This window comes from Neovison vison, chromosome 7 (assembly GCF_020171115.1).
Source record: "Neovison vison isolate M4711 chromosome 7, ASM_NN_V1, whole genome shotgun sequence".
NCBI classification, from domain to species: domain Eukaryota; kingdom Metazoa; phylum Chordata; class Mammalia; order Carnivora; family Mustelidae; genus Neogale; species Neogale vison.
Genome location: NC_058097.1, coordinates 47,393,903 through 47,417,068, shown reverse-complemented (window position 1 = coordinate 47,417,068; position 23,166 = coordinate 47,393,903). Strand labels below are relative to the sequence as shown.

Here is a 23,166-nt window from a genome sequence, read left to right as displayed (position 1 = left end):
ATTTTTGTTTGTTGGATTTTTTCTTTTATTCCTCTTTTATTCTGGTTTGTGGTTATAGATCAGGTTTTGGGTTTTTGTTTTGGTTTTCTGAATGCTGAAGTCTAAATTGTTTATACTTTTTTTTTTTTTTTTGACATTTATACTCCTCTTTTGGTGTGAGTTTGTGGTCCCTGATTATCCACTGTTGCCACTTATTTGATTCCTATAGTCAGTTATGTTCTCCTTTTGCCTTTTCGCCTCTCATTTTAGTTGCACTTTTCTTTATTCTATATTTAGTTCACGGGCTGTCAATGTTGTTAATCGTTTCTGGCAAACAACTCTTCCTGTGGTTGATACATTCCTATTTTTACTGTACTAGAGTTGGTTCATTTCAGCTTTCTGTTTCAATATCCACCGTTCTGCTAATTTTGAGCTCATGTGACCCTTTTCCTGAATGTTAGAGATACAGGAAATTGATTGGTGCTACACCATGACCATACCGCAGAATTATATATTAGACTCTGCTTAGTACGTTGTGTGCCATGTTGTGTGTCCATGGAAAAACGAAGTCCTGATGACTCCTTCTCAGCCATAAAGGCCTTTATGTGGCCTTCTGAGCTTACTCAACATCACCGAGTTCATACTGGAGAGAAACCTTACCAATGTCAAGAGTGTGGCAAGGTCTTTATGTGCCCTGCAGACCTTATTCAACATCACAGACTTCATATGGGACAGAAACCTTACCAATGTCATGAATGTGGCAAGACCTTTAACCAGAGCTCAGTGCTTACCCAACATTACAGAATTCATACTGGAGAGAAACCTTACCAATGTCAAGAATGTGACAAGGCCTTTAAGCAGAGGGCTTCAGGGCTTCTTCAGCATCACCGAGTTCATTCTGGGGAGAATCCTTACAAATGTAAACAGTGTGGCAAGGCCTTTAAGATGCCTTCAGATATTATTAAACATCACCGAATTCACACTGGAGAAAAACCTTACAAATGTAATGACTGTGGAAAGACCTTTATGTGGGTCACATCCCTTACTAAACATCACCGAATTCACCCTGGAGAGAAGCCTTACCAATGTAACAAATGTGGCAAGGCCTTTCATGACAGCTCAAGACTTACTGCACATCACCGAATTCATACTGGAGAGAAACCTTATGAATGTGAAGAATGTGGCAAGAACTTTATGTAGCCCTCAAACCTTACTCGACATTGCCAAATTCATAAGTGGAGAGTAATCTACAGCCATAATGTATGTGTGAAAACATCTATGGCCTTTTCTTCATTGACTTCATGTCAGAGATTTTATATAGGAGAGTAACTGTACACAGAATGTGCCTGACCTCTCACTGGAACTCCCAACTTATTTCAAGTCATAGTTACCATGTAGCAGAAGAACTCTAAAATGTAAAGAAAGTGGACAAGACATGCCTTTTCTGGAATTCAGTATTTACTCAATATCACAAAATGCTTACTAGATTCAAACCCTTGGAACTAAAGAATGTGGAAAGACCTTCATTTTAATACACACTGGAGCAAACACCGGAGAGTGCATTAAATAAAGTAAATTTAAAGACATAAATATTTAGATGACTTTCTAATTTAACTCAGGTGCCAATAAATGTAATGAATGAAGGAACTCAATTCAGACATTACTCTGAAAATAGTTATTACAGCGGCACCTGGGTGGCTCAGTGAATTAAAGTCTCTGTCTTTGGCTTAGGTCATGATCCCAGGGTTCTGGGATCGAGCCCCACATGGGGCTCTCTGCTCAGCAGGGAGCCTGCTTCCTCCTCTCTCTCTGCCTGCCTCTCTGCCTTCTTGTGATCTGTCTGTCAAATAAATCAAATCTTAAAAAAAAAAAAGAAAATAGTTATTACAAGGAAAAATCAAACACTCAGAAAAGGTATATACTATTCTGTTTCAACAGATTTAATAGATAGGCTTTTACATGTGTTTAATTTCAATATATTTTTTAACATTTTTTACATTGACCTTATTTGAGATTTGTGACAAACAATTTTATTTTACTCTGAAATCTCTACCGAAAATCCCTTTATCCCTACTGAGTCAGGAAGACCATGTGGCTGATTGTTGCTCCATTAAAGATACTAGATGCCCTGCAACATTAAGTGGGACGCACACATGCCCAATTTTCCACAGAAGATGTAAGACCATATAATATAAAACATATGAGGAAAATCACAGTGGAGATGCTTATGGTTACAACATTGATGTATGTTACTATGAAGTAGGTGTTCAGAACACATACTGCTCCATGTTTTAAAGTAAAGAACTTCCTCAATATTAGAAATAAGTTTTACTAATTGTTCTTTAAGAAAAAGGAAGTGGCAGGCAGTATGCTACCGATGCGTCTTTGTAAGCAAAATCATTAGAGTATGACTTGATGTGGTTAAATGAGGAAATCCTGACAGATGACTGAAGTAGGGTAGCTAACTCTTCCCTACAGTGCCATACCACTAAACATACCCATTTCTTAGGAATGTACCTCAGTCCTGAAATTTTGGGAAATAGGTACTCCACATCCTTCCAACAACACTTGAACGGTTTTGCACACGTGTATTCTGTATTTTGAACAGTGACGATAGACTGGATTTGAAATGCATAACTTAGTGTCTGTGTGAACTTAATATATTTTCATTAATAAAACCTAGTGGTTTTTCATGTGTTGATATGGGTGTGTCATGAATAAGGTGTTATCCTACCTATAGTGTTAATCTATCTCATTCAAGGTTGCAGGTGAATGATGGAATCAATCACCTGTTTGGTACTGGAGTAAAACAATTTACTTAGAAATCCGTTTTCCCAGTGCTCTGAAGGTTTAAGGGATATGTGATTGTTTTTCCCCTACTCTATCCTATGATTTTCTCTCTGTGAATACGATGATAGTACTGTGGGTGTATTACTGAAGCACGTGACATATGGGTATTTTTGGTGTTTTAGCTCATGTACTCCATGATGCTGTTACTTGGCATTGATTTTTTGTAGCCAGCAATTTTGCAGGGACCTTGCTCTGACAGGAACCCTTCTCATGAGTGCATTCCCCAGTCAGCATGCTTCAGAGTGACAAATTAGTGGAACATCTCATATGACATCTGCACTCCATGCTTGTGAGCCACTATCTCTATTTCTTTTCTTTTTCTTTTTTTAAGATTTAAAAAAAATATTTTATTTATTTATTTGACAGAGATCACAAGTAGGCAGAGAGGGAGGCAGTGAGAAGGAGGAAGGGAAGCAGGCTCCCTGCTGAGCAGAAAGCCTGATGCAAGGCTCCATTCCAGGACCCTGGGATCATGACTTGAGCTAAAGGGAGAGGCTTTAACCCACTGAATAACCCAGGCAACCCCATCTCTATTTCTTGCAATGCCTTCCCTCCCATGACCCACAGAGAAGACTCCCCCTCCCCCAGGCCTTCCCGAAATCTGTTTTAGTCGGAATGGTATATTCTGGACTTAGACTTGGGACTCTCTAGCACTGCACCATGGCCCCAAATGAAAGCATGTGCCCCATGTGCTACACTGAGTGGTATTTTGATGTGTCTATGAGGTACACATGTGCATATGACCATGCTGTGTGTGTCATAGATACCCCATAAGAAAGAGAAATCTATCCCAATAGGAGAGAGATGGTAGCCCAGGGAAGAGAGAGAAAATATTCAAGATGAATAATTAGCATGTAGAGGAGGAGAAGAGTCCAGAAGTTCCCTAGGGACTCCCTAGATGTAGTAGAAGTTATCTCCAGATCTCCAGTTGTATTTGCCCTCATTTTTCTTTCCAGCTACATAGGCACCACAACCATTCCTTTTTGCCTGTCAAATGGAGAGAGTGTCCTCAGAAAAGGCTTCATTGAGATTAGACAGATGGAAAGCCGATCAGTATTAATTCCAACATGAATGATGTAGGATGTGAATCTAAGTAAAATTTGAGGAAGGCACCATCCTTTGAGAGAAAGACAAGACCTATTGAAAGGAAATGTGAGGAAATCTTTCCCACGTGGGGACAGACCCGGAGGTGGCTCCCTTTAGTCATTGCAAAGGCACAGGCAGCTCTTGCTGAATGTCATATGATGAATATATGTAATTGGAAAAGGAAATGGCAAATGTGTGTTTTTCAGGAGTGGGGAGGTCCTGCTTTATCCTTATGATTTGATCAACCTCCTGTGTCTTCCTGAGGACTAATCCTGTTGGATGTCAGTGATTACTGTACTATCCCTGCCTAGATCCATGACAAGGGATGGAGGAGGTTGTTGGAGAATGCAATCATGTGGGCAGCTTTAAGATGTCACACGGTAGAAGGGCACTTGTGTGGCTCAGTGGGTTAAAGCCTCTGCCTTTGGCCCAGGTCATGGTCTCAGGGTTCTGGGATCAAGCACCGCATTGGGCTCTATGCTTGGCAGGGAGCCCGCAAAAAGAAGCAGAACCACATGCCCTCTCAGAATCTGTGACTTATAACCAGAAGAGGACTAGTCCTCACCAAAATGAATTTCAATACAATTCAAGTAACAAATTTCTTTGGTTTCATCACATGCCATGTTATTTTCCATGAGATCTTCCCAGTCAGATGCCTTATTTCTCTACGCTGCAAACTGAAATCACCATATTCAAGAAGAATTTTGCTTTTTTTCTCCCCTTCTCTCTCTGCCTGCCTACCTGCCTACTTGTGATGTCTCTCTGTCAGATAAATAAATAAAATCTTAAAAAGATTTTATTTGTCAGGAAACGCAAGCAGGGGGAGAGGGAGCAGTATGCTTTCCACTTAGCAAGGATCCCAATGTTGGTCTTGATCCTAGGACCCTGGGATCATGACCTGAGCTGAGGGCAGATGCTCAATGACTGAGCCACACAGGTGCCCTTACAGAACAGACTCTTTTAACTGTCAAGAACAACCTAAGGGTAGTTGGATAAGAAGTGGGTTAGAGGGTTGGGTGCAGTGGGTGATGGGTTAAGTAGCACACCATGATGACCGCTGGGTGTTGTATATAAGTGGAGAATAGAAATTCTCCAGCTGAAACTTATACTATGTGCAAATGAAGTGGAATCCAAAGAAAACTTGGAGCTACAGAAAAGTAACTTAAGGACAGAAAATTGTTTCTTGGTGAAAAGATGAGACATAGAAACAAAACACTCACTTTTAGCCCAGAAGACTGACTTACAGCCTGCATAGTTAGGATAAGGATTTAGCAAGTGCCGATAAGTGCTGGTTGCTACATTCTTAAAGGCTTTCATGACTCTGTCCATTCACCAATAAGCAATATGGAACTTGATAGGGTTTTGGAATATAGGTGAGGTTCAGTGGGGTGGAATCTGGAACTGATGACCAAGAAAGAATTCTTGAGATGTCTTTGTTTAAAATTGGTGGTTTCTTAAAGCACCGGGACAGGACCCCTAAGCAGAAAGAGCTGCTCATTTTCCTGACTTGTCACTGATTATATAATTGGGAGCTGGGGAGTTGAGGACAAACGGGGGTCCAGAAGGACTGTCATATGTGAAAGAAGACTCTCAAGAGAATGGGGACCTGGTTATTGTCAAGCAAAGGCTGTTTTTCCCTCCAGTGAGCTACGGATATGAAGACAGTCACCAACTTCCTGGAGGACTGTTGTATTCTATCACACATCCTTTTGATTTGGTTTCAGGTTTAGAAGAAATTTAATTTTATGTACCTTTCCTTCTGCCTCAGCCTCCCTCAATTTTGTGGAGGGGAGGGTGATGTTAGGGCCTCAGGAAACTGAGTTAATGGGTCTTTGGAAGTTAGGCTATAGATATGATAAGAAAGCTTCTTCCTTGTAAATCACTAGGACGTGTGTCAACTGAGGAAGAAAACTGTCCTGTAGTGATAAGGAAAACCTGTGTTCCAAGATGGCTGACCCAGGGAGCTAAGCAGGCTCAACTTCTGCCCCTGGGCTCTTCTGGGTTCTCCTCTCTGCCCTGCTTCTCGAAGGGGCCAAAAGTACCAAGTATGCAGAAATAGGAGGTACAAATTGCCTTCTTTGTCTGTGATACATACCAAGAATCGATTAGATGGAGGACCTTGATCAGAAAGACTGTTGACACCAAAGATTAACTTTTTACATCCTCAAGAGTTGTCTAGGGGAGGAGGGGCAAAGCATTATTCGGTGTAGATTTCATCTTTCCATTCTCCTGTTAGTTTATGACTCCTGTTTGCAATTCTAAATCCCTCCCTCCTTTTTTAAGTCACGGTGGCATGCAAGCTTCCATTGCCTGTCTTTGAGCCTCATGTCTTTTAGGCACTAATAATTAGGAATTTTTTTTTTTTTCTCATGAATCTGTCTTACCTCATTTTAAGTATTCAACAAACCAAGGAATGGAGAATGGAGTGAGGAGAACAAATTTTCCTCTCCTCACCTTCATTCTGTTGTGTGAACTGACCTCCACACTTCAAACCCAAATCAGAACGTGCAGACAGAACTGGGGATCAAGGGCAGTTGTAGCTTCATTGCTTTGCCATCCAAGGAGGCTTCAGCAGGTCAGGGCCTTCAAACCTGCAGCTCACTCACAGAAAGGGTCTGGGGGTTTGTAGGGAAACATGGGATAATGGCCGATTTCCAGAGGAATTGTGTCTGTGCTGCCAGCCATGATCATCATGCTGTCAGGGTTAAGCATGCATTTTTTTAAAGCATGCTTTTAAAATCTAGTCACAGTGTGAAATTCCTTCCTATTTTAATTTCAGTTTGTTAGTATATGTATGTTGCTAATACTTATATCTAGGTTTTTGATGATGAGGCTTTTGTTTCTTCTTTTTTATTAACAATTTTATTTCCTTATTTGACAGAGAGATAAAAAGTAGGCAGAGGGGGGGCAAGGGGAGGGAAGCAGGCTCCCACTTAACAGAGAGCCCGACGTCGGGCTTGATCCCAGGACCCTGAGATTATGACCTGAGCTGAAGGCAGAGGCTTAACCCACTGAGCCACCCAGGTGCCCCTGTGTCTATTTTTTAATTTAAGTTTTTTTTTTAATTATTTATTTGGGCACCTGGGTGGCTCAGTGGGTTAAGCCTCTGCCTTTAGCCCAGGTCATGGTTTTGGGGTCCTGGGATCAAGCCCCACACTGGGTTCTCTGCTTGATGGGGAGCCTGCTTCCCCCCTCTCTCTTCCTGCATCCCTGCCTCCTTGTGATCTCGGTCTGTCAAATAAATAAAATCTTTTAAAAAAAGGAAAGTAGAGTCATATGTGCAGATCATAAGTGAAGAGCTTCATGGATGGAATTTCACAAACTTTTCTCATCTGTATAAGCCATCGAGGTAATGAAACACAATATTGTCCTCTTAAATCTTTTAGAGGTCTCAGAAACTTTTCCCCTAAGCTCAGCACTGTTTCAGCATCTAAGGCAAGGGATTGCTGTGCTCCCTTTTTAACTTTGTAGAAATATCATCAGGCAATGGGGACTCTTATATTTGGCTTTTTTTTTTTTTTCTTTCTCTGTCTTTGTGAATTGGTTGGTTTTCCTGCATGTTACTGTGCATCATTCATTAGAATAGACCTATCCTGTTCCATTGTGTGGATGCCAGTCACATCATTCTACTGTTAGCAGGAGGGGAGATGGTTCTCCGTGCAGGACTGTCATGATTGGTACTGACGTGTAAAATCTATGATTTATTTTTCAGTGGAACATGTACACAAGTAGTTTCTTGTGATGGATTCCCATTGCCATGATTTTAGACCTAACTACTCCTTTGATTTATCTCCATCCTTCGTGTATCTCTAGAGAGGCACAAAGCCTGCTGTGGGGCTCAGTCCCAAAACCCTGAGATCATGACCTGAGCCAAAATAGATGCTTTCCCAACTGAGCAACTGATGCAGCCCCATCCATGATTTTTATTTTATTTTTAATTTTTATTTTATTCATTCATTCATTTGTTCATTCATCCATCCATCATTTATTCATTTATGGAATTTAGAACCTTGGAATTGAAAATGTGGGCATCAGTTGCACACCTGTGAGAAATATAGAAACTTAGACCCAACCCAGAAATCAAAATCAGAATATGAATTTTAACAAGGTCTCAGTTGATTGTCATACACAGTTAACATTGGAGAAAATATATGTCTAGATCACCTATACTCTTCCCTTATTCTATGCTTATCTTTATGTCTGTAGTATATTATTTTGGTAACTGTGACTTTGCAGTATGCCTTAAATCACGATGTGTGCTGTTCATTTTCCAGATTATTCTGGGTATGTGTTATCCTGTGACATCCATGTAAAATTAGGGTACATTTTGTTCTTTCTGCAAAAAGAGCATTGGGAATTTGATAGAGAGTACATTAAATCTGTAGGTCAATTATTTTAAAAAGATTTTATTTATTTATTTATTTATTTGTCAGAGAGAGTGAGCACAGGCAGACAGAGAGGCAGGCAGAGACAGGGGGAGAAGCAGGCTCCCTGCTGAGCAAGAAGCCTGATGTGGGACTTGAGCCCAGGATGCTGGGATCATGACCTGAGCCAAAGGCAGCCGCCTAACCAGCTGAGCCACCCAGGCGTCCCAGTCAGTTGAAGTTTTATTGATAGGTCAATAGTCTTAAGTATTTGAGTGAAAGAACATTGATGTGTTCCCACTTATTTCTTCTTTAAATTCCTGCACACTATTCATAGTTTTCATTGTTCCAGATTTGATATCATTATGTTGAATTATAAGCATTTTATTTGGGGGAAGACCCTCTAAATGTATTATGTCTTAACTTTTGGAATTCTTTTTTATGTAGAAACAACAAATTTTTTATGTGTTGAGTTTGTATTCTCTAGTGTTGTAATTTTTTTTAGTTTTCACAGGGAATATTTATTTTTTCAAATATCTTATTTATTTATTTTGCAGACAGAGATCACAAGTAGGCAGAGAGGCAGGCAGAGAGAGGGGGGAGCTGGCTCCCTACTGAGCAGAAAGCCTGAGGCAGTGCTCAATCCCAGGATCCTGGGATCATGACCTGAGCCAAAGGCAGAGGCTTTACCCCACTAACCTACCCAGGCACCCCTTTTCACAGGTTTCTAACAACAAGGATTTCCAGGAGAGGAAAATGGCCTTGGAATTGGAGGACGCTAGACTCATCACATCTCAGGAGCACAATTAGATAAGTACCAAATCACCCTCAGTACTCCAGAAATGGCCATGAAGACTGACAGATCATACTCCCCAAGTTAAAAGAGTAAAGAGGCCACATCATAGATGGCAGAAAGTTTGGAGACATGGTTGGGGAAAAGAGAAGGGGGAAGAATTATAGTGCTATGGAAGGCAGGGTTCCCTGGTTGTGGAGAAAGTGACATGACAGAGGGAACGCGCAAGGAGAATGTTTCTCCAAAGCCTCTGGTGTGCAAAACAAGAGGGGTTGAATTTCATGAATTCTTGGAACTAGCAGGTGTTAAAGCCTAGAGTTTTAAAGGTCAGCAGGCTTGGCTGGGATAGAGCCAAGAAGGTGCTGTGCTACTCCCGGAGAGAAGGAAGGCAAGCAACCTGGGTACAGACAACCTGCAGACAGTGATCAGAATGACTGGGGGACACAGTGGGAAGAGTATTCACTAGTCTAGGAGTGTTTCCCTGTGAGGACACATTCAGTGGGATATGTGTCTAAAAACACAGGAGTTAGATGGCACCATTTCCCTCTCCTGCCCTGTAGCATAAATGTAGAGCAGTGTCCCAGTGTCCCAGTGTCCTCGTCAGTGAGGACATTGGCTGTTGGGCTTGCTTCCTAAGCCCCAGGCCCCTGTGCTCTGGTTGGACTGACCTTCTCAGTCTAGCTTACCTCAGGCCCAGAAAGGTGGGCCCCTGCCCACACCATATCTCCTGAGCAGAGAGTTCTGCACAACCTCCATTCTGGTGAAAGTGATTTCAGGTCTCATTTCACAAGCAGACCAGAGCTCACCTAGTTAAAACTGACCACATTCAGACCCGGGACCAAATACTGTCTAAAGAAGGCAACAAGAGCATCTGTGGACCACTGACTAGAAGGATGTAGCAGGACAAATCACTGGCTTTTCTAACACAGAGAGGAAGGCAGACTTAGACAAAATGCCACGATGGAAGAATTTATCCTAATAGAAACAAAAAAATACAGCCATGGTAAGAGATCTAAGGGAATCAGTTATCAGTAACATACCTAATGTAGAATTAAAGGCAACAATCACAGAGATACGCACAGGTTTGAGAAAAAAGTGCTGAGAAATTTACCACAGAGACAAGAGTTAAAAGGGGAAAAAAAAGGAGTACAGGGGTATCGCAATTATGTCAGATTCTTGGTTTAAGCTTAAGTAGGGATTTCAGGATCCTAGCATCCAGCCCCAGGTCAGGGTTGACATTCAGTGTGCTGTCTACTTGATATTCTCCCTCTCCCTCCGTAGCTCCCACTCATGCTCTTTCTCTCTGTTTTTCTCTCAAATAAATAAATTTTTTAAAGATTTTATTTATTCATTTGACAGACAGAGATCACAAGTAGCCGAGAGGCAGGAAGAGAGAGAGGAGGAAGCCGACTCCCCTCTGAGCAGAGAGCCCAATGTGGGGCTTGATCCCAAGACTCTGGGAACATGACCTGAGCCAAAGGCAGAGCTTTTAATGCACTGAGCCACCCAGGCACCCCTCAAATAAATAAATTTTTAAAAATCAATGAGATTAACAATGCAATAAATGAGATTGAAAAGAGGATTGATGCAATAAACAGCCAGCTGGAGGAAACAGAGGAAGGACTTTCTGACCTCAAGGACACAAAAAAGGAAAATAATGAATCTGAGCAAAAGAGAGAAGAATCCTCTAGCACAAGACTTGATTTAGGGAACTCAGTGACTTTTTCAAATGTTGTAACATTCCTAAGACTTGGGCTTTTCTGTGCTGGGAGAGTTTTGTTTCCAAATATAACTCAAATTCCTGTTTCTGGTGTAGAAGAGTTCCCATTTATTTGGTAGAGGGTAGATAATTCAGTGTTAGTGACGTGTGCAATTTTAGGAATTATCTATTTTTGTTGTTATTGTTTTTATTCCTAAGTTATCTGATTTGGTAGTTTATAAATGCTGACCCAGTTAAAGCACAGCCAGTTTTAGTATTTCGGGTAAACTGGATAGTCCATTTAGTGTTCTGTTAAAATTCTGGTCTCCATTTTACTTACTTGAGATTTATCTTCGTTACTTCTTGTACTACGACATTTCATTTAAATTTTTTCCTTTCCTAGTTTCTCGTGGAAAGTTAGGTTTTTTATTCCAGCTCTCTCTCTATTTTAAAAGCCTTTATTTATTTATTTATTTGATAGACAGAGATGACAAGTAGGCAGAGAGGTAGACAGAGAGAGGAGAGGAGGAAACAGGCTCTGCCAAGCAGAGAGCCAAATGTGTGACTCGATCCCAGGACCCTGAGATCATGACCTGAGCTGGAGGCAGAGGCTTAATCCACCGAGCCACCCAGGTGCCCTTCCGGCTTTTTTTTTTTTTAAAACTCAGCCATGTATTGCATAAAAAAAGTTTGAATATGTAGTGTTTTAGATAATATTTAGCAGAAATAAACAATACAAATAATAGAAAAAAAATTGAAATATTAAATTAGGATTCTTTAGGGTCTTTTATAGATTATGTCATCTGTAAACACAGATAATTTTACTTTTTCTTTTTTTAGTTTGGATTACTTTTATGTGTTTTTTCTTCCCCAGCTGTTCTGACTAGAATGTCTAGTACCATGTTGAAGGCAGTGGTGGGGTTACTTCATTACCTCGTTTCTGATCATAGAGGAGAAGTTTACAATTTTTACCTATTGAGTATGTTGGATTTTTTTTTTCTTTCTATTTGGTTCACTTCAGTTTTATGTTTAAATAGCCATCCTTCTAATTTTATGCTCATGTGGCACTTTTCCAGATTATTTGAGATTCAGGAAGGGATTTGTGCTACAACATGACAATATCACAGAATTATCTATTAGGGTATGTGGTCAGTATGTGTTCAAAGTTAAGGTGTCCATGGAGGAAGGAAACTCTGATGATTCCTTCCCTGCCATCTTTTTGACACTCTCTGACTGACTTGAAGCTTGTTTGTTACAAATCATCAGTATATTCATCTAAAAGTAGTAAGTGCAGTGAGTTTACTTTTCCCTTATTTGATATCTTTCAGCCATATCTTCACACGACACTCAGAACTTCCTGCAAAAGCCGAATGTAGAAGCTTCTTTCCAAAAAATGACAATGGGTAGATACAAAAATAGTGCTCTTGAAAATGTATACTTAATGACAGTCTGGGACGGTGATAGGGAGAGGCAAGGGCATCAGAGATACCATGAAGGACAGATCCCATCTGAGGCAACAGCATCTAATAAGACTCAAAATGACCCGAATAGTGAAGGGTATAAAACATCGTGGAAAACCTCCCTTTTTAAGTCAGCTGCTTCCACAAAGCAGTGTGTTTCTGTCAGCAAAAGCTCCCATCAAGTATTCAAACATAGCTCTTTGTGGAAAGACAGTTTGGACAATCTGGAAAGTTATCTAGTCCATGCTGAAAATAATGATTGGAACCATTTTCAAAACGGGATTGGATTGACCCCATCAGATACTTCTGAAAATCAGAGATTGAATAATGAAGAACAAAGTGCTAAGCGGGATCCATACGAGAGAAGCTTCACTGAGGAGTCAACCCTCCAGAATGACCAGAGCCCTTCCAATGGATTCAGCATTTCTCAGTGCCCTGAATCTGAGAAAACACTTAACCAGGGCCGTAGTGTTCAGAGACGTGTGAGGACTCAGTTTTCAGAGAACCAGTATGAATGTTATAAATGTAGGGAAGTCTTTCATCAGAGGTCTAGCCTTATTACACATGAGAGTATCCATTTGGGAGAAAATCCTGATGAATCCAGTCAGTGTGAGAATGGTCCTCAGCAGTCCTCCAGTATTGGTGATGAGCAGAGAATTCATGAGGCCAAAAACCCATTCAGATATGCTAAACGTGGTCCCACATTTAGTCAGTCATCAAGACTAAGTAGAAACAAGATAATCTCTAGTGGAGAGAAAACACGCATTTTTAAGGGACGTGGTAAAGTCTTTGACTCACACTCAACCCGATCTCAGCATCAGCAAATGAATACTGAATTAAAATCATACAAATGTGAAGAATGTGGTAAAACCTTTAAGTACTGCTCATCCCTAAGGAAACATAGGCAAATCCATACTGGAAAGAAACTCTACAAATGTAAAGAATGTGGCAAAGTTTTTAAAATTCACTCAACACTTATTCAACATGACAGAATTCATACTGGAGAGAAACCTTACAAATGTAAGGAATGTGGTAGGTCCTTTAACCGGCAGGCATACCTTACTCGACATCACAGAATTCATACCGGAGAGAAGCCTTACAAATGTAAGGAATGTGGTAGGTCCTTTAACCAGAAGGCACACCTTACTCGACATCACAAAATTCATACTGGAGAGAAGCCTTACAAATGTCAAGAATGTGGCAAGGCCTTTAACGAGCGCTCATACCTTGATCAACATCACAGAATTCATACTGGAGAGAAGCCCTACAAATGTAAGGAATGTGGTAGGTCCTTTAACCAGCAGGCATACCTTGCTCGACATCACAGAATTCATACTGGAGAGAAACCTTACAAATGTAAGGAATGTGGTAGGTCCTTTAACCAGCATGCACACCTTACTCAACATCAGAGAATTCATACCGGAGAGAAGCCTTACAAATGTCAAGAATGTGGCAAGTCCTTTAAGGAGCGCTCACACCTTGATCAACATCACAGAATTCATACTGGAGAGAAGCCCTACAAATGTATGGAATGTGGTAGGTCCTTTAACCAGCAGGCACACCTCATTCGACATCACAGAATTCATACTGGAGAGGAACCCTACAAATGTAAGAAATGTGGCAAGGCCTTTAACAAGCGCTCACGACTTACTCGACATCACAGAGTTCATACTGGAGAGAAACTTTACAAATGTCAAGAATGTGACAAGGCCTTTAAGTGTCACTCAACCCTTAGTAATCATCTCAGATTTCATACTGGAGAGAAACCTTACAAATGTCAAGAATGTGGCAAGGCCTTTCACTGGAGGTCATTGCTTACTGTGCATCACAGAATTCATACTGGAGAGAAACCTTACAAATGTAAGGAATGTGGTAAGACCTTTAGCCGAACTTCAGCTCTTACTCAACATCACCGAATTCATACTGGAGAGAAGCCTTACCAATGTCAAGAATGCAGCAAGGCCTTTAACCGGCCTTCACACCTTACCCAACATCACTGAATTCATACTGGAGAGAGACCTTACCAATGTCAACAGTGTGGCAAGGCCTTTAGCTGATCTTTTGACCTTACTTGGCATCACCAAATTCATACTGGAGGTCAATCTTACCAATGCCAAGAATGTGGCAAAGCCTTTAACAAGCGCTCACACCTTGATCAGCTATCACTGTCCAGCAGCGATAATAACGACCCTCCATCCGGTTGGGTTTCAAAAAAAGCCCTTTATTTCCTCTGGCCATCGCTTATATAGGGGAGCTAAGCCAATCAGCATAGACAGCGATATGCATCTACCAATCTTAAGCTTGTTAACAAGTACCCACAGCATAGCAGTAGTTCAACAGCCAATAGGTAGTACTTCTTGTTTACGATCAGTCACTCTAGACACACCTTCTGGCAAATCGCCAGGTGCCTTTTTGCAAAGCTCTGCAGTTGACGGATCTCCGGGCCCCTGGAGCATCTGCCCTCGACAATCAGCATCACAGAATTCATACTGGAGAGAAACCTTATAAATGTAAGGAATGTGGCAAGGCCTTTTCATTGCACTCAAACCTTCTTAAGCATCACAGAATTCATACTGGAGAGAAACCTTACAAATGTGAAGAATGTGGCAAGGCCTTTTACCGGCGCTTACACCTTAGTAACCATCATAGAAGTCATACTGGCAAGAAACTTTGAAAATGTAAAGACTAGGAGTAAGGACTGTAAAACCCTTACATCACAGACCCTGCATCTGATATAACTGGAGAATAACTATACACATCTAAAGAAGTCCACCCTCTCTCTCCCTGAAACTCACAACAACGTAGTTACCATATGGGAGCAACATGGTAAAATTTGATGAATGTGGTGAAACCTTTAACTGGAATTCAGTCTATACTCAATGTCCCAAAATGCACACTAGATTCAAATCCTAGAAACATGATGATTGTGGAAAGACCGTCATTTTAATTTACAATTTCGCAAACACAAAGTGCTAAATTAGGTAAATTGAATCCTACAAATAATTAGAAAACTCTCTGATTGAACATCTAATGTCAATAAATGTCACAGATATCACGTAAAAGGAGTGTATCTGTCCCTCTTTTCAGACAGTACTCGTTAGTCCAAGGAAAAAGATCAAGTTAAACACTTGGAAAATGCATATGCTGATACGTTGGAAAGATTCAGTGGCGGAGTTTTTACAAGGGTACAATTAGTTTTGATGTGCTTTTTGTTATATTGAGTCTTTTTGAGGTTTGTGACCAGCAAATATTAATGTATTTTATTCTCAAATCACTTCTGGAGATTGACTTACTTGTACTGGGTGTATGAATCCGTGAGCCTGATTTTTGCTCAGTCAACTGCATTCGATGGCCTGCTGCACTCGGGGGGACTCATGCATCCCAGATTTTTCTTGGAAGATGAGAACTGTTAATACACAACATGAATGAAGAAAATCTAAATAGAGATACTGCTTAGGGTTATAGCATTGATGTAAGTTGCCATGAAATAGGTGTTCAGAACAATATTTTTCTCCATTTACTAAAACTAAAGAGGGGTATTGGTGATGCATTCATGTGGGTATAGCTTTCAAAAGTCACGTGGTAGAGCAGCTGTTGGCAGTGAAGAAGCCTTCTGGACACTGGGGTAGGCAGGATCAGCAAGGTGTGTGCTGTGGTTGAACTCAAGCACTGTTCTCCCAGGGATAAAAGCCCAATCAAGATTTGTGCCACTGTAGATAGGGGACCATTCAGGGAAGCTGCTGCAGTGCATTGTGGGAACTTTCTGTCTGTACTCCGTGTCATGTTCAATACCCTCCCCCACTCTGGCTCCGCCTGCCGTAGTTTTGGAATATAGGTGAGCTTCAGTGGGGTGGGGTCTGGAGCTGATGATCCAAAAAAAAAAAAATAAAATGCTTGAGGCATCTTTGGTGCAAAATGTTGGCTTATTAAAGCATGGGGACAGGAGGAGGGCAGAGAGAGTTGCTCCCACCAGGGTCGTGAGGGGTGGCTGGTTTTACACTATGGGGTTGGGGAGAGGTGAGGAATAAGGGAGCTTTCAAAATGATTTTTAAAAATATTTTATTTACTTATTTGACACACACAAAGAGATCACAAGTAGACAGAGAGGCAGTGAGAGAGAGGAAGGGAAGCAGGCTCCCTGCTGAGCAGAGAGCCTGATACGAGGCTCCATTCCAGGAACCTGGGATCATGACTTGAGCTGAAGGCAGAGGCTTTAACCCACTGAATCACCCAGGTGCCCCCATCTCTATTTCTTGCAATGCCTTCCCTCCCATGACCCACAGCGAAGACTCCCTCTCCCCCAGGCCTTCCCGAAATCTGTTTTAGTCGGAATGGCATATCCTGGACTTAGACTTGGGACTCTCTAGCACTGCACCATGGCCCCAAATGAAAGCATGTGCCCCATGTGCTACACTGAGTGGTATTTTGATGTGTCTATGAGGTACACATGCGCATATGACCATGCTGTGTGTGTCATAGATACCCCATAAGAAAGAGAAATTATCCCAATTGGAGTCATGTAGTAGCCCAGGGAAGAGACAGAAAATATTCAAGATGAAGAATTAACATGTAGAGGAGGAGAAGTGTCCTGAGTTCTCCTAGTGACTCCCTAGATGTAGAAGTTATCTCCAGATCTCCAGTTGTATTCATCCTCATTTTTCTTTCCAGCTACGTAGGCACCACAACCATTCTTTCTTTGCCTGTCAAATGGAGAGAGGAGAGAGTGTCCTCAGAAAATGCTTTATTGAGATTAGACAGATGGAAAGCTGATGGGTATTAATTCCAACATGAATGATGTGGGATGTGAATCTAAGTAAAATTTGAGGAAGGCACCATCCTTCAAAAGAAATGCAAGACCTACTGAAAGGAAATGTAAGGAACTCTTTCCCATGTGGGGAGGGATTTGGAGGTGGCTCCCTTTAGTCACTGCAAAGGCACAGGCAGCTCTTGCTGAATGTCATCTGATGAATATATGTAATGGGGAAAAGAAATGGAAAACGTGGGTTTCTCAGGAGTAGGGAAGTCCTCTTTTATCTTGTTGATTTAATCGACCTCCTCGTCTTCCTGAGGACTAGTACTGTTGGAGTCAGTGATTACTGTACTATCCCTGCCCAGATCCGTGACAAGTCATGGAGGAGGTTGTTGAAGGATGCAATCATGTGGGCAGCTTTAAGATGTCACTCAGTAGAATAGATGTTTGAGATGAAGAAGCCTTCTGGACAGTGGATTAGGCCAGATCAGCAAGGCATGTGCTGTGATTGCTCCCTTATTTCTTATGTGGATCACGCCAGTCAAGGTTAGATCCAGTGTGGCTGGGTGATCCTTCAGGGAAGCTGCTTCACTGCTGTGTGGTACCTTCCTTCTTTCTTCAGCATGGTAGTAAGTGTAGTTCTAGGCTCTGCCTCTTTCCATGGCATGGATTTGTTGGAGTAGCAGTTCAGCAGTGAGAGGTAGAATTTCTGCCTGTAAAAGTCCAGCCCAAGTGTTGCAAGATGGGATGCAGATCAGAAGCACTGATATCCATTGCTGTCCACAAAACAACTTCAGGTACACAAACAGAAGTAGGATCACACACCCTCTCAGAGTCCATGACTTATAAGCAGAAGAGGACTAGTCCTCACCAAAATGAGGTTACGATACAATTCAAGTAACAAATTTCTTTGGTTTCATCACATGCCATATTATTTACAGTGAGATCTTCCCAGTCAGATGCCTTATTTCTCTACAATGCAAACTGAAAGCACCATATTCAAGAAGGATTTCGCTTTTTCCTTACCCTTCTCTCTCTGCCTGCCTCCCTGCCTACCTGCGGTCTCTCCCTGTCAAATCAATCAATCAATCAATCAATCAATCAAATCTTTTTTTAAAAAGCTGATTTTATTTGACAGGGAACATAAGCAGGGGGAGAGGGAGCAGTAGCCTTGCCACCGAGCAGGAAGCCCAATGTGGTGCTTGATCCCAGGGCCCTGGGATAATGACCTGAGCTGAGGGCAGATGCTCAGTGACTGAGCCACACAGGGACCGCCATAGAACAGACTCCTAACTGTCGAGAACAACCTAAGGGTAGTTGGATAAGAAGTGGGTTAGAGGGTTGGGTGCAATGGGAGATGGGTTAAGTAGCACACCGTGATGACCTCTGGGTGTTGTATATAAGTGGAGAATAGAAATTCTCCAGCTGAAACTTATACTATGTGCAAATGAAGTGGAATCCAAAGAAAACTTGGAGCTACAGAAAAGTAACTTAAGGACAGAAAATTGTTTCTTGGTGAAAAGATGAGACATAGAAACAAAACACTCACTTTTAGCCCAGAAGACTGACTTACAGCCTGCATAGTTAGGATAAGGATTTAGCAAGTGCCGATAAGTGCTGGTTGCTACATTCTTAAAGGCTTTCATGACTCTGTCCATTCACCAATAAGCAATATGGAACTTGATAGGGTTTTGGAATATAGGTGAGGTTCAGTGGGGTGGAATCTGGAACTGATGACCAAGAAAGAATTCTTGAGATGTCTTTGTTTAAAATTGGTGGTTTCTTAAAGCACCGGGACAGGACCCCTAAGCAGAAAGAGCTGCTCATTTTCCTGACTTGTCACTGATTATATAATTGGGAGCTGGGGAGTTGAGGACAAACGGGGGTCCAGAAGGACTGTCATATGTGAAAGAAGACTCTCAAGAGAATGGGGACCTGGTTATTGTCAAGCAAAGGCTGTTTTTCCCTCCAGTGAGCTACGGATATGAAGACAGTCACCAACTTCCTGGAGGACTGTTGTATTCTATCACACATCCTTTTGATTTGGTTTCAGGTTTAGAAGAAATTTAATTTTACGTACCTTTCCTTCTGCCTCAGCCTCCCTCAATTTTGTGGAGGGGAGGGTGATGTTAGGGCCTCAGGAAACTGAGTTAATGGGTCTTTGGAAGTTAGGCTATAGATATGATAAGAAAGCTTCTTCCTTGTAAATCACTAGGACGTGTGTCAACTGAGGAAGAAAACTGTCCTGTAGTGATAAGGAAAACCTGTGTTCCAAGATGGCTGACCCAGGGAGCTAAGCAGGCTCAACTTCTGCCCCCGGGCTCTTCTGGGTTCTCCTCTCTGCCCTGCTTCTCGAAGGGGCCAAAAGTACCAAGTATGCAGAAATAGGAGGTACAAATTGCCTTCTTTGTCTGTGATACATACCAAGAATCGATTAGATGGAGGACCTTGATCAGAAAGACTGTTGACACCAAAGATTAACTTTTTACATCCTCAAGAGTTGTCTAGGGGAGGAGGGGCAAAGCATTATTCGGTGTAGATTTCATCTTTCCATTCTTCTGTTAGTTTATGACTCCTGTTTGCAATTCTAAATCGCTCCCTCCTTTTTTTTTTTAAAGATTTTATTTATTTATTTGACAGAGAGAGATCACAAGTAGGCAGAGAGGCAGGCAGAGAGAGAGAGAGAGAGAGAGAGAGAAGCAGGCCCCCCGCTGAGCAGAGGGCCTGATGTGGGACTCGATCCCAGGACCCTGAGATCATGACCTGAGCCAAAGGCAGACTCCCTCCTTTTTTTAAGTCACGGTGGCATGCGAGCTTCCATTGCCTGTCTTTGAGCCTCATGTCTTTCAGGCTCTCATAATTAGGATTTTTTTTTTTTTTTCTCATGAATCTGTCTTATCTCATTTCAAGTATTTGACAAACCAAGGAATGGAGAATGGAGTGAGGAGAATAAATTTTCCTCTCCTCACATTCATTCTGTTGTGTGAACTGACCTCCTCACTTCAGCCTGTAAGGGCCTACTTAGCAAGAGGCTTCCATTAAGGTTAAACAATAACCTTGTTGTTTAACCCTTAAACTGTCCCTGCTCCCTTTCCCCCAGGGGACTTACTTAAAAACAAGTCCCAGAAACCAGCCCCAGGTAACAAAGCTCAAATACCAGGGTGGGTCAGGCCAGTTGGAGACATCTGATCAGTGGGGTGATTCATACTATCTTCCTAATTACCAAGGAGTATGGGCCCTGCCCTTTGAGCACCTTTTGGGCATGAATTCTGACCAAGGTGATAGGCTGGTTCAAATGTCCACTATGGTAAATTGTCATTCAATTCGTCACCTTGAATGTCTGTGCAGCTTTCTCTATGTGCTACAGTCTCACTGGCCACCTGTGTATGGACTGGCCCAACTGCATGGCCTTTGCCCTTAAAAGCTAGTCTGTGAAACAGAGAAAGGTTGCCTTCTCTTGTAAGGGGTGTGTCCCCGAATATTTGGCCTGATTCTTGATGTTTGTTATGGAACAAAGCTTTGCTTGACCTTTGCTTTATATCAATCTCGCTCGTTTAATCAGAGACCCATTTTTGGGGGGACCTAACAAGCCCCAGAACAGGATGTGCAGACAGAGCTTGGGATCAAGGGCAGCCATAGCTTTGGATCAAGGGCAGCCATAGCTTTGCCAGCCAAGTAGGCCTCAGCAGGTTGGGGCCATGAAAACTGCAGCCCACCCAGAGGAAGGGGCCAAGGTTTTGTAGGGAGATGCTGGATAATGGCCGATTTCCAGAGGAATTGTGTCTGTGCTGCCAGCCCCGTTGACCATGCTGTCAGGGTGGAATCTGGTTCCTGAAATGAGGGGATGAGATGAGAAGAGGGGAGGTTTACAGAAGAGAAGGAAAGAAAGTTGCTTAGCTTGTACTGGAGTTTCGCTGAAACTTTAAGTCAGCCATTTGGATTTTTTTTTTTTTTTTAAGATTTTATTTATTTATTTGGAAGACAGAGATCACAAGTAGGCAGAGAGGCAAGCAGAGAGAGAGAGGAGGAAGCAGGCTCCCTGCTGAGCAGAGAGCCCGATGCAGGACTTGATCCCAAGACCCTGAGATCATGACCTGAGCCAAAGGGAGAGGCTTTAACCCACTGAGTCACCCAGGCGCCCCAGCCATTTGGATTTTTGTTTAACTTGATACTTTTAAGTGGTTTCCTTTTTAGGCACCAGAACAAGTGTAGTAAGACCTTTTCCTATTTCATGTTGGGTCCATGGTAGAAGGAGCAAGACTGATACAAAGCGAAGGTCAAGCAAAGCTTTATTTTGTGCCAAGCATCGAGAATCAAACTGACTGGCCAGGGCCATATCTTGTAAAGAGGTGACCCCTCCTAGACGCACTAACTTTTATAGAGCAAAAGCCATGTGGTCGAGCCTGGCCACACACAGGTGGCCAATTGAATTAGAATTTACCCTATACTAGTTATTTGAACTAGCCTATCACTCTGGTCAGAATTGGCACCCAAAAGTCAGGGCCCACATTCTTGGGTGGTTAGGGAGGTGCTTTCCTGATTGGATGTCTCCACCAGGCTTGGCTCATCCTTGTATTCTGGGCTCTGTTTTCAGGGGCTGGTCAGTCATATTTTTCTGGTTTCCCAGACTTGTTTCTAAGTAAGTTCCTCTGCGGAGGGGGCAGGGTCAATCTAAGTTTACTGCATAAACAAGAAAATGGCTCGCTCTGGCTAAGCAGGCCCTTACATTCCCCCCTTTTCTTTGGAGATTAGTCAAACCCTTGACTTTTTACCCAGTTTTATGTTCTTCTGTTGTAAGTGGTTATATTGAACATGTACAACTAACATTTTTATTGCTCTAATTTTCTTTTGTACAAATGACATTAGGGCGTTTATAATGCAGGGACCAAGAAGTAACATTAGTAATTATAAAACCAGGGGCCTGCAATTTGTGATTTTAGTGAAGTCGTCCATGGAGACCAGTTGAACAAACTTTTATAGTATCCCTATTGTGCACAATAGTACTCTGGTGGGCCCCCAGGTCCTTTCCCCCCACTGCATTGGGAAGGCCCAGTGTTAGGCCACATGTAGAACTGTAAGGCATCTAAACAGGGGTTAATGGGTGCCAACTGGCATAAGGTTACATTAAATTGCACAGTCAGCTGATGAGTTAGCCATTCACCGCTTTGTATAACCTTTTCCACTTCTCCTACTTCCATTTGTTTAATTTCCCACCTATACTTTTCTGTCTTATGAGGTGACTTAGAAGCTCTTACAAAAACAGGTAACAATTGGAGCAACAATGAACTCATAGTTTTTTGAGTCTTAGCTTTACTCCATGATCAGCGGGGTCCATCAGCAGCAGCTTCTATCTCTGGTTGGCGTCCTCATCTCGTTTGACATGACCCGCATGAATCCAGGCCCGGATGGCTTTTACTTTCACTGCTGTGGGGGTGGTCAGGATGACAGTAAAGGTCCCTTCCAGCGAGGCACAAGTTTTCCACTTGGCGGTGGTGCATACAAACCAAGTCCCCGGGTTGGTAAAGATGTGGTTCCACCTCCAACTCTGTCTCAGTGTGGGCAGTTCATATCCCTGCATGGGTTCTTTTTAAGACAAACTGTAATGCTTGCTGTGACTGGAGTACAGAGTGATCAGTCATTTTTGTTAGGGCAACCTCTTGTAGCTGAGGGCAGAGCGGGTGGGGGTGTTTCCCAAACATTATTTCAAATGGGATCACTTGTTTAAATAGGGTGTACATCATCCCATGAGGAGGTTGAAAGAGGAGAACCACCCATCCACCACCAGCCTCCAGAATTAGCTTTGTCAAAGACTGTTTAAGAGTCTAGTTCATTCTCTCTACTTGCCCGGAACTCTGGGGCTGGTAGGCACAGTGTAGTTTTCAATTATTGCCCACAGCCTTTTCCAATGCCTGTGAGACTGAACTCACAAATGCAGGGCCATTGTCTGACCCAATCGCAAGAGGTAATTCAAACCTCTAGTAGCTTTTGGCTACCACTCCTGCCATCTCATATTTGGCAGAAAAAGCCTCTACTAGCCTGAAAAGGTATCCACAAAAACTAACACTTACTTGTGTCCATATTTTCCCAGTTTCATCTCTGTAAAATCCATTTCCCAATAAATTCCTGGTTCCTTACCTCTTTCTCTTTTCCCTCTTCCCATTCTAGTTCTTACCGCATTTACCGCC

General features: G+C 42.2%; 1 protein-coding gene across 1 annotated transcript in view; it reads left to right on the top strand.

Moving 5' to 3' along the window:
* Positions 1–635: 635 nt before the first annotated feature.
* LOC122911702 (zinc finger protein 91-like) overlaps positions 636–23,166 on the top strand; it is a 48,382-nt gene continuing 25,851 nt past the window's right edge. The window contains 4 exon segments of the mRNA XM_044256670.1: positions 636–1,175; positions 12,038–12,044; positions 13,032–14,398; positions 14,713–14,842. Of these exon segments, the coding sequence (XP_044112605.1) occupies positions 667–1,175; positions 12,038–12,044; positions 13,032–14,398; positions 14,713–14,842 (2,013 nt within the window). The 5' untranslated portion in view covers positions 636–666.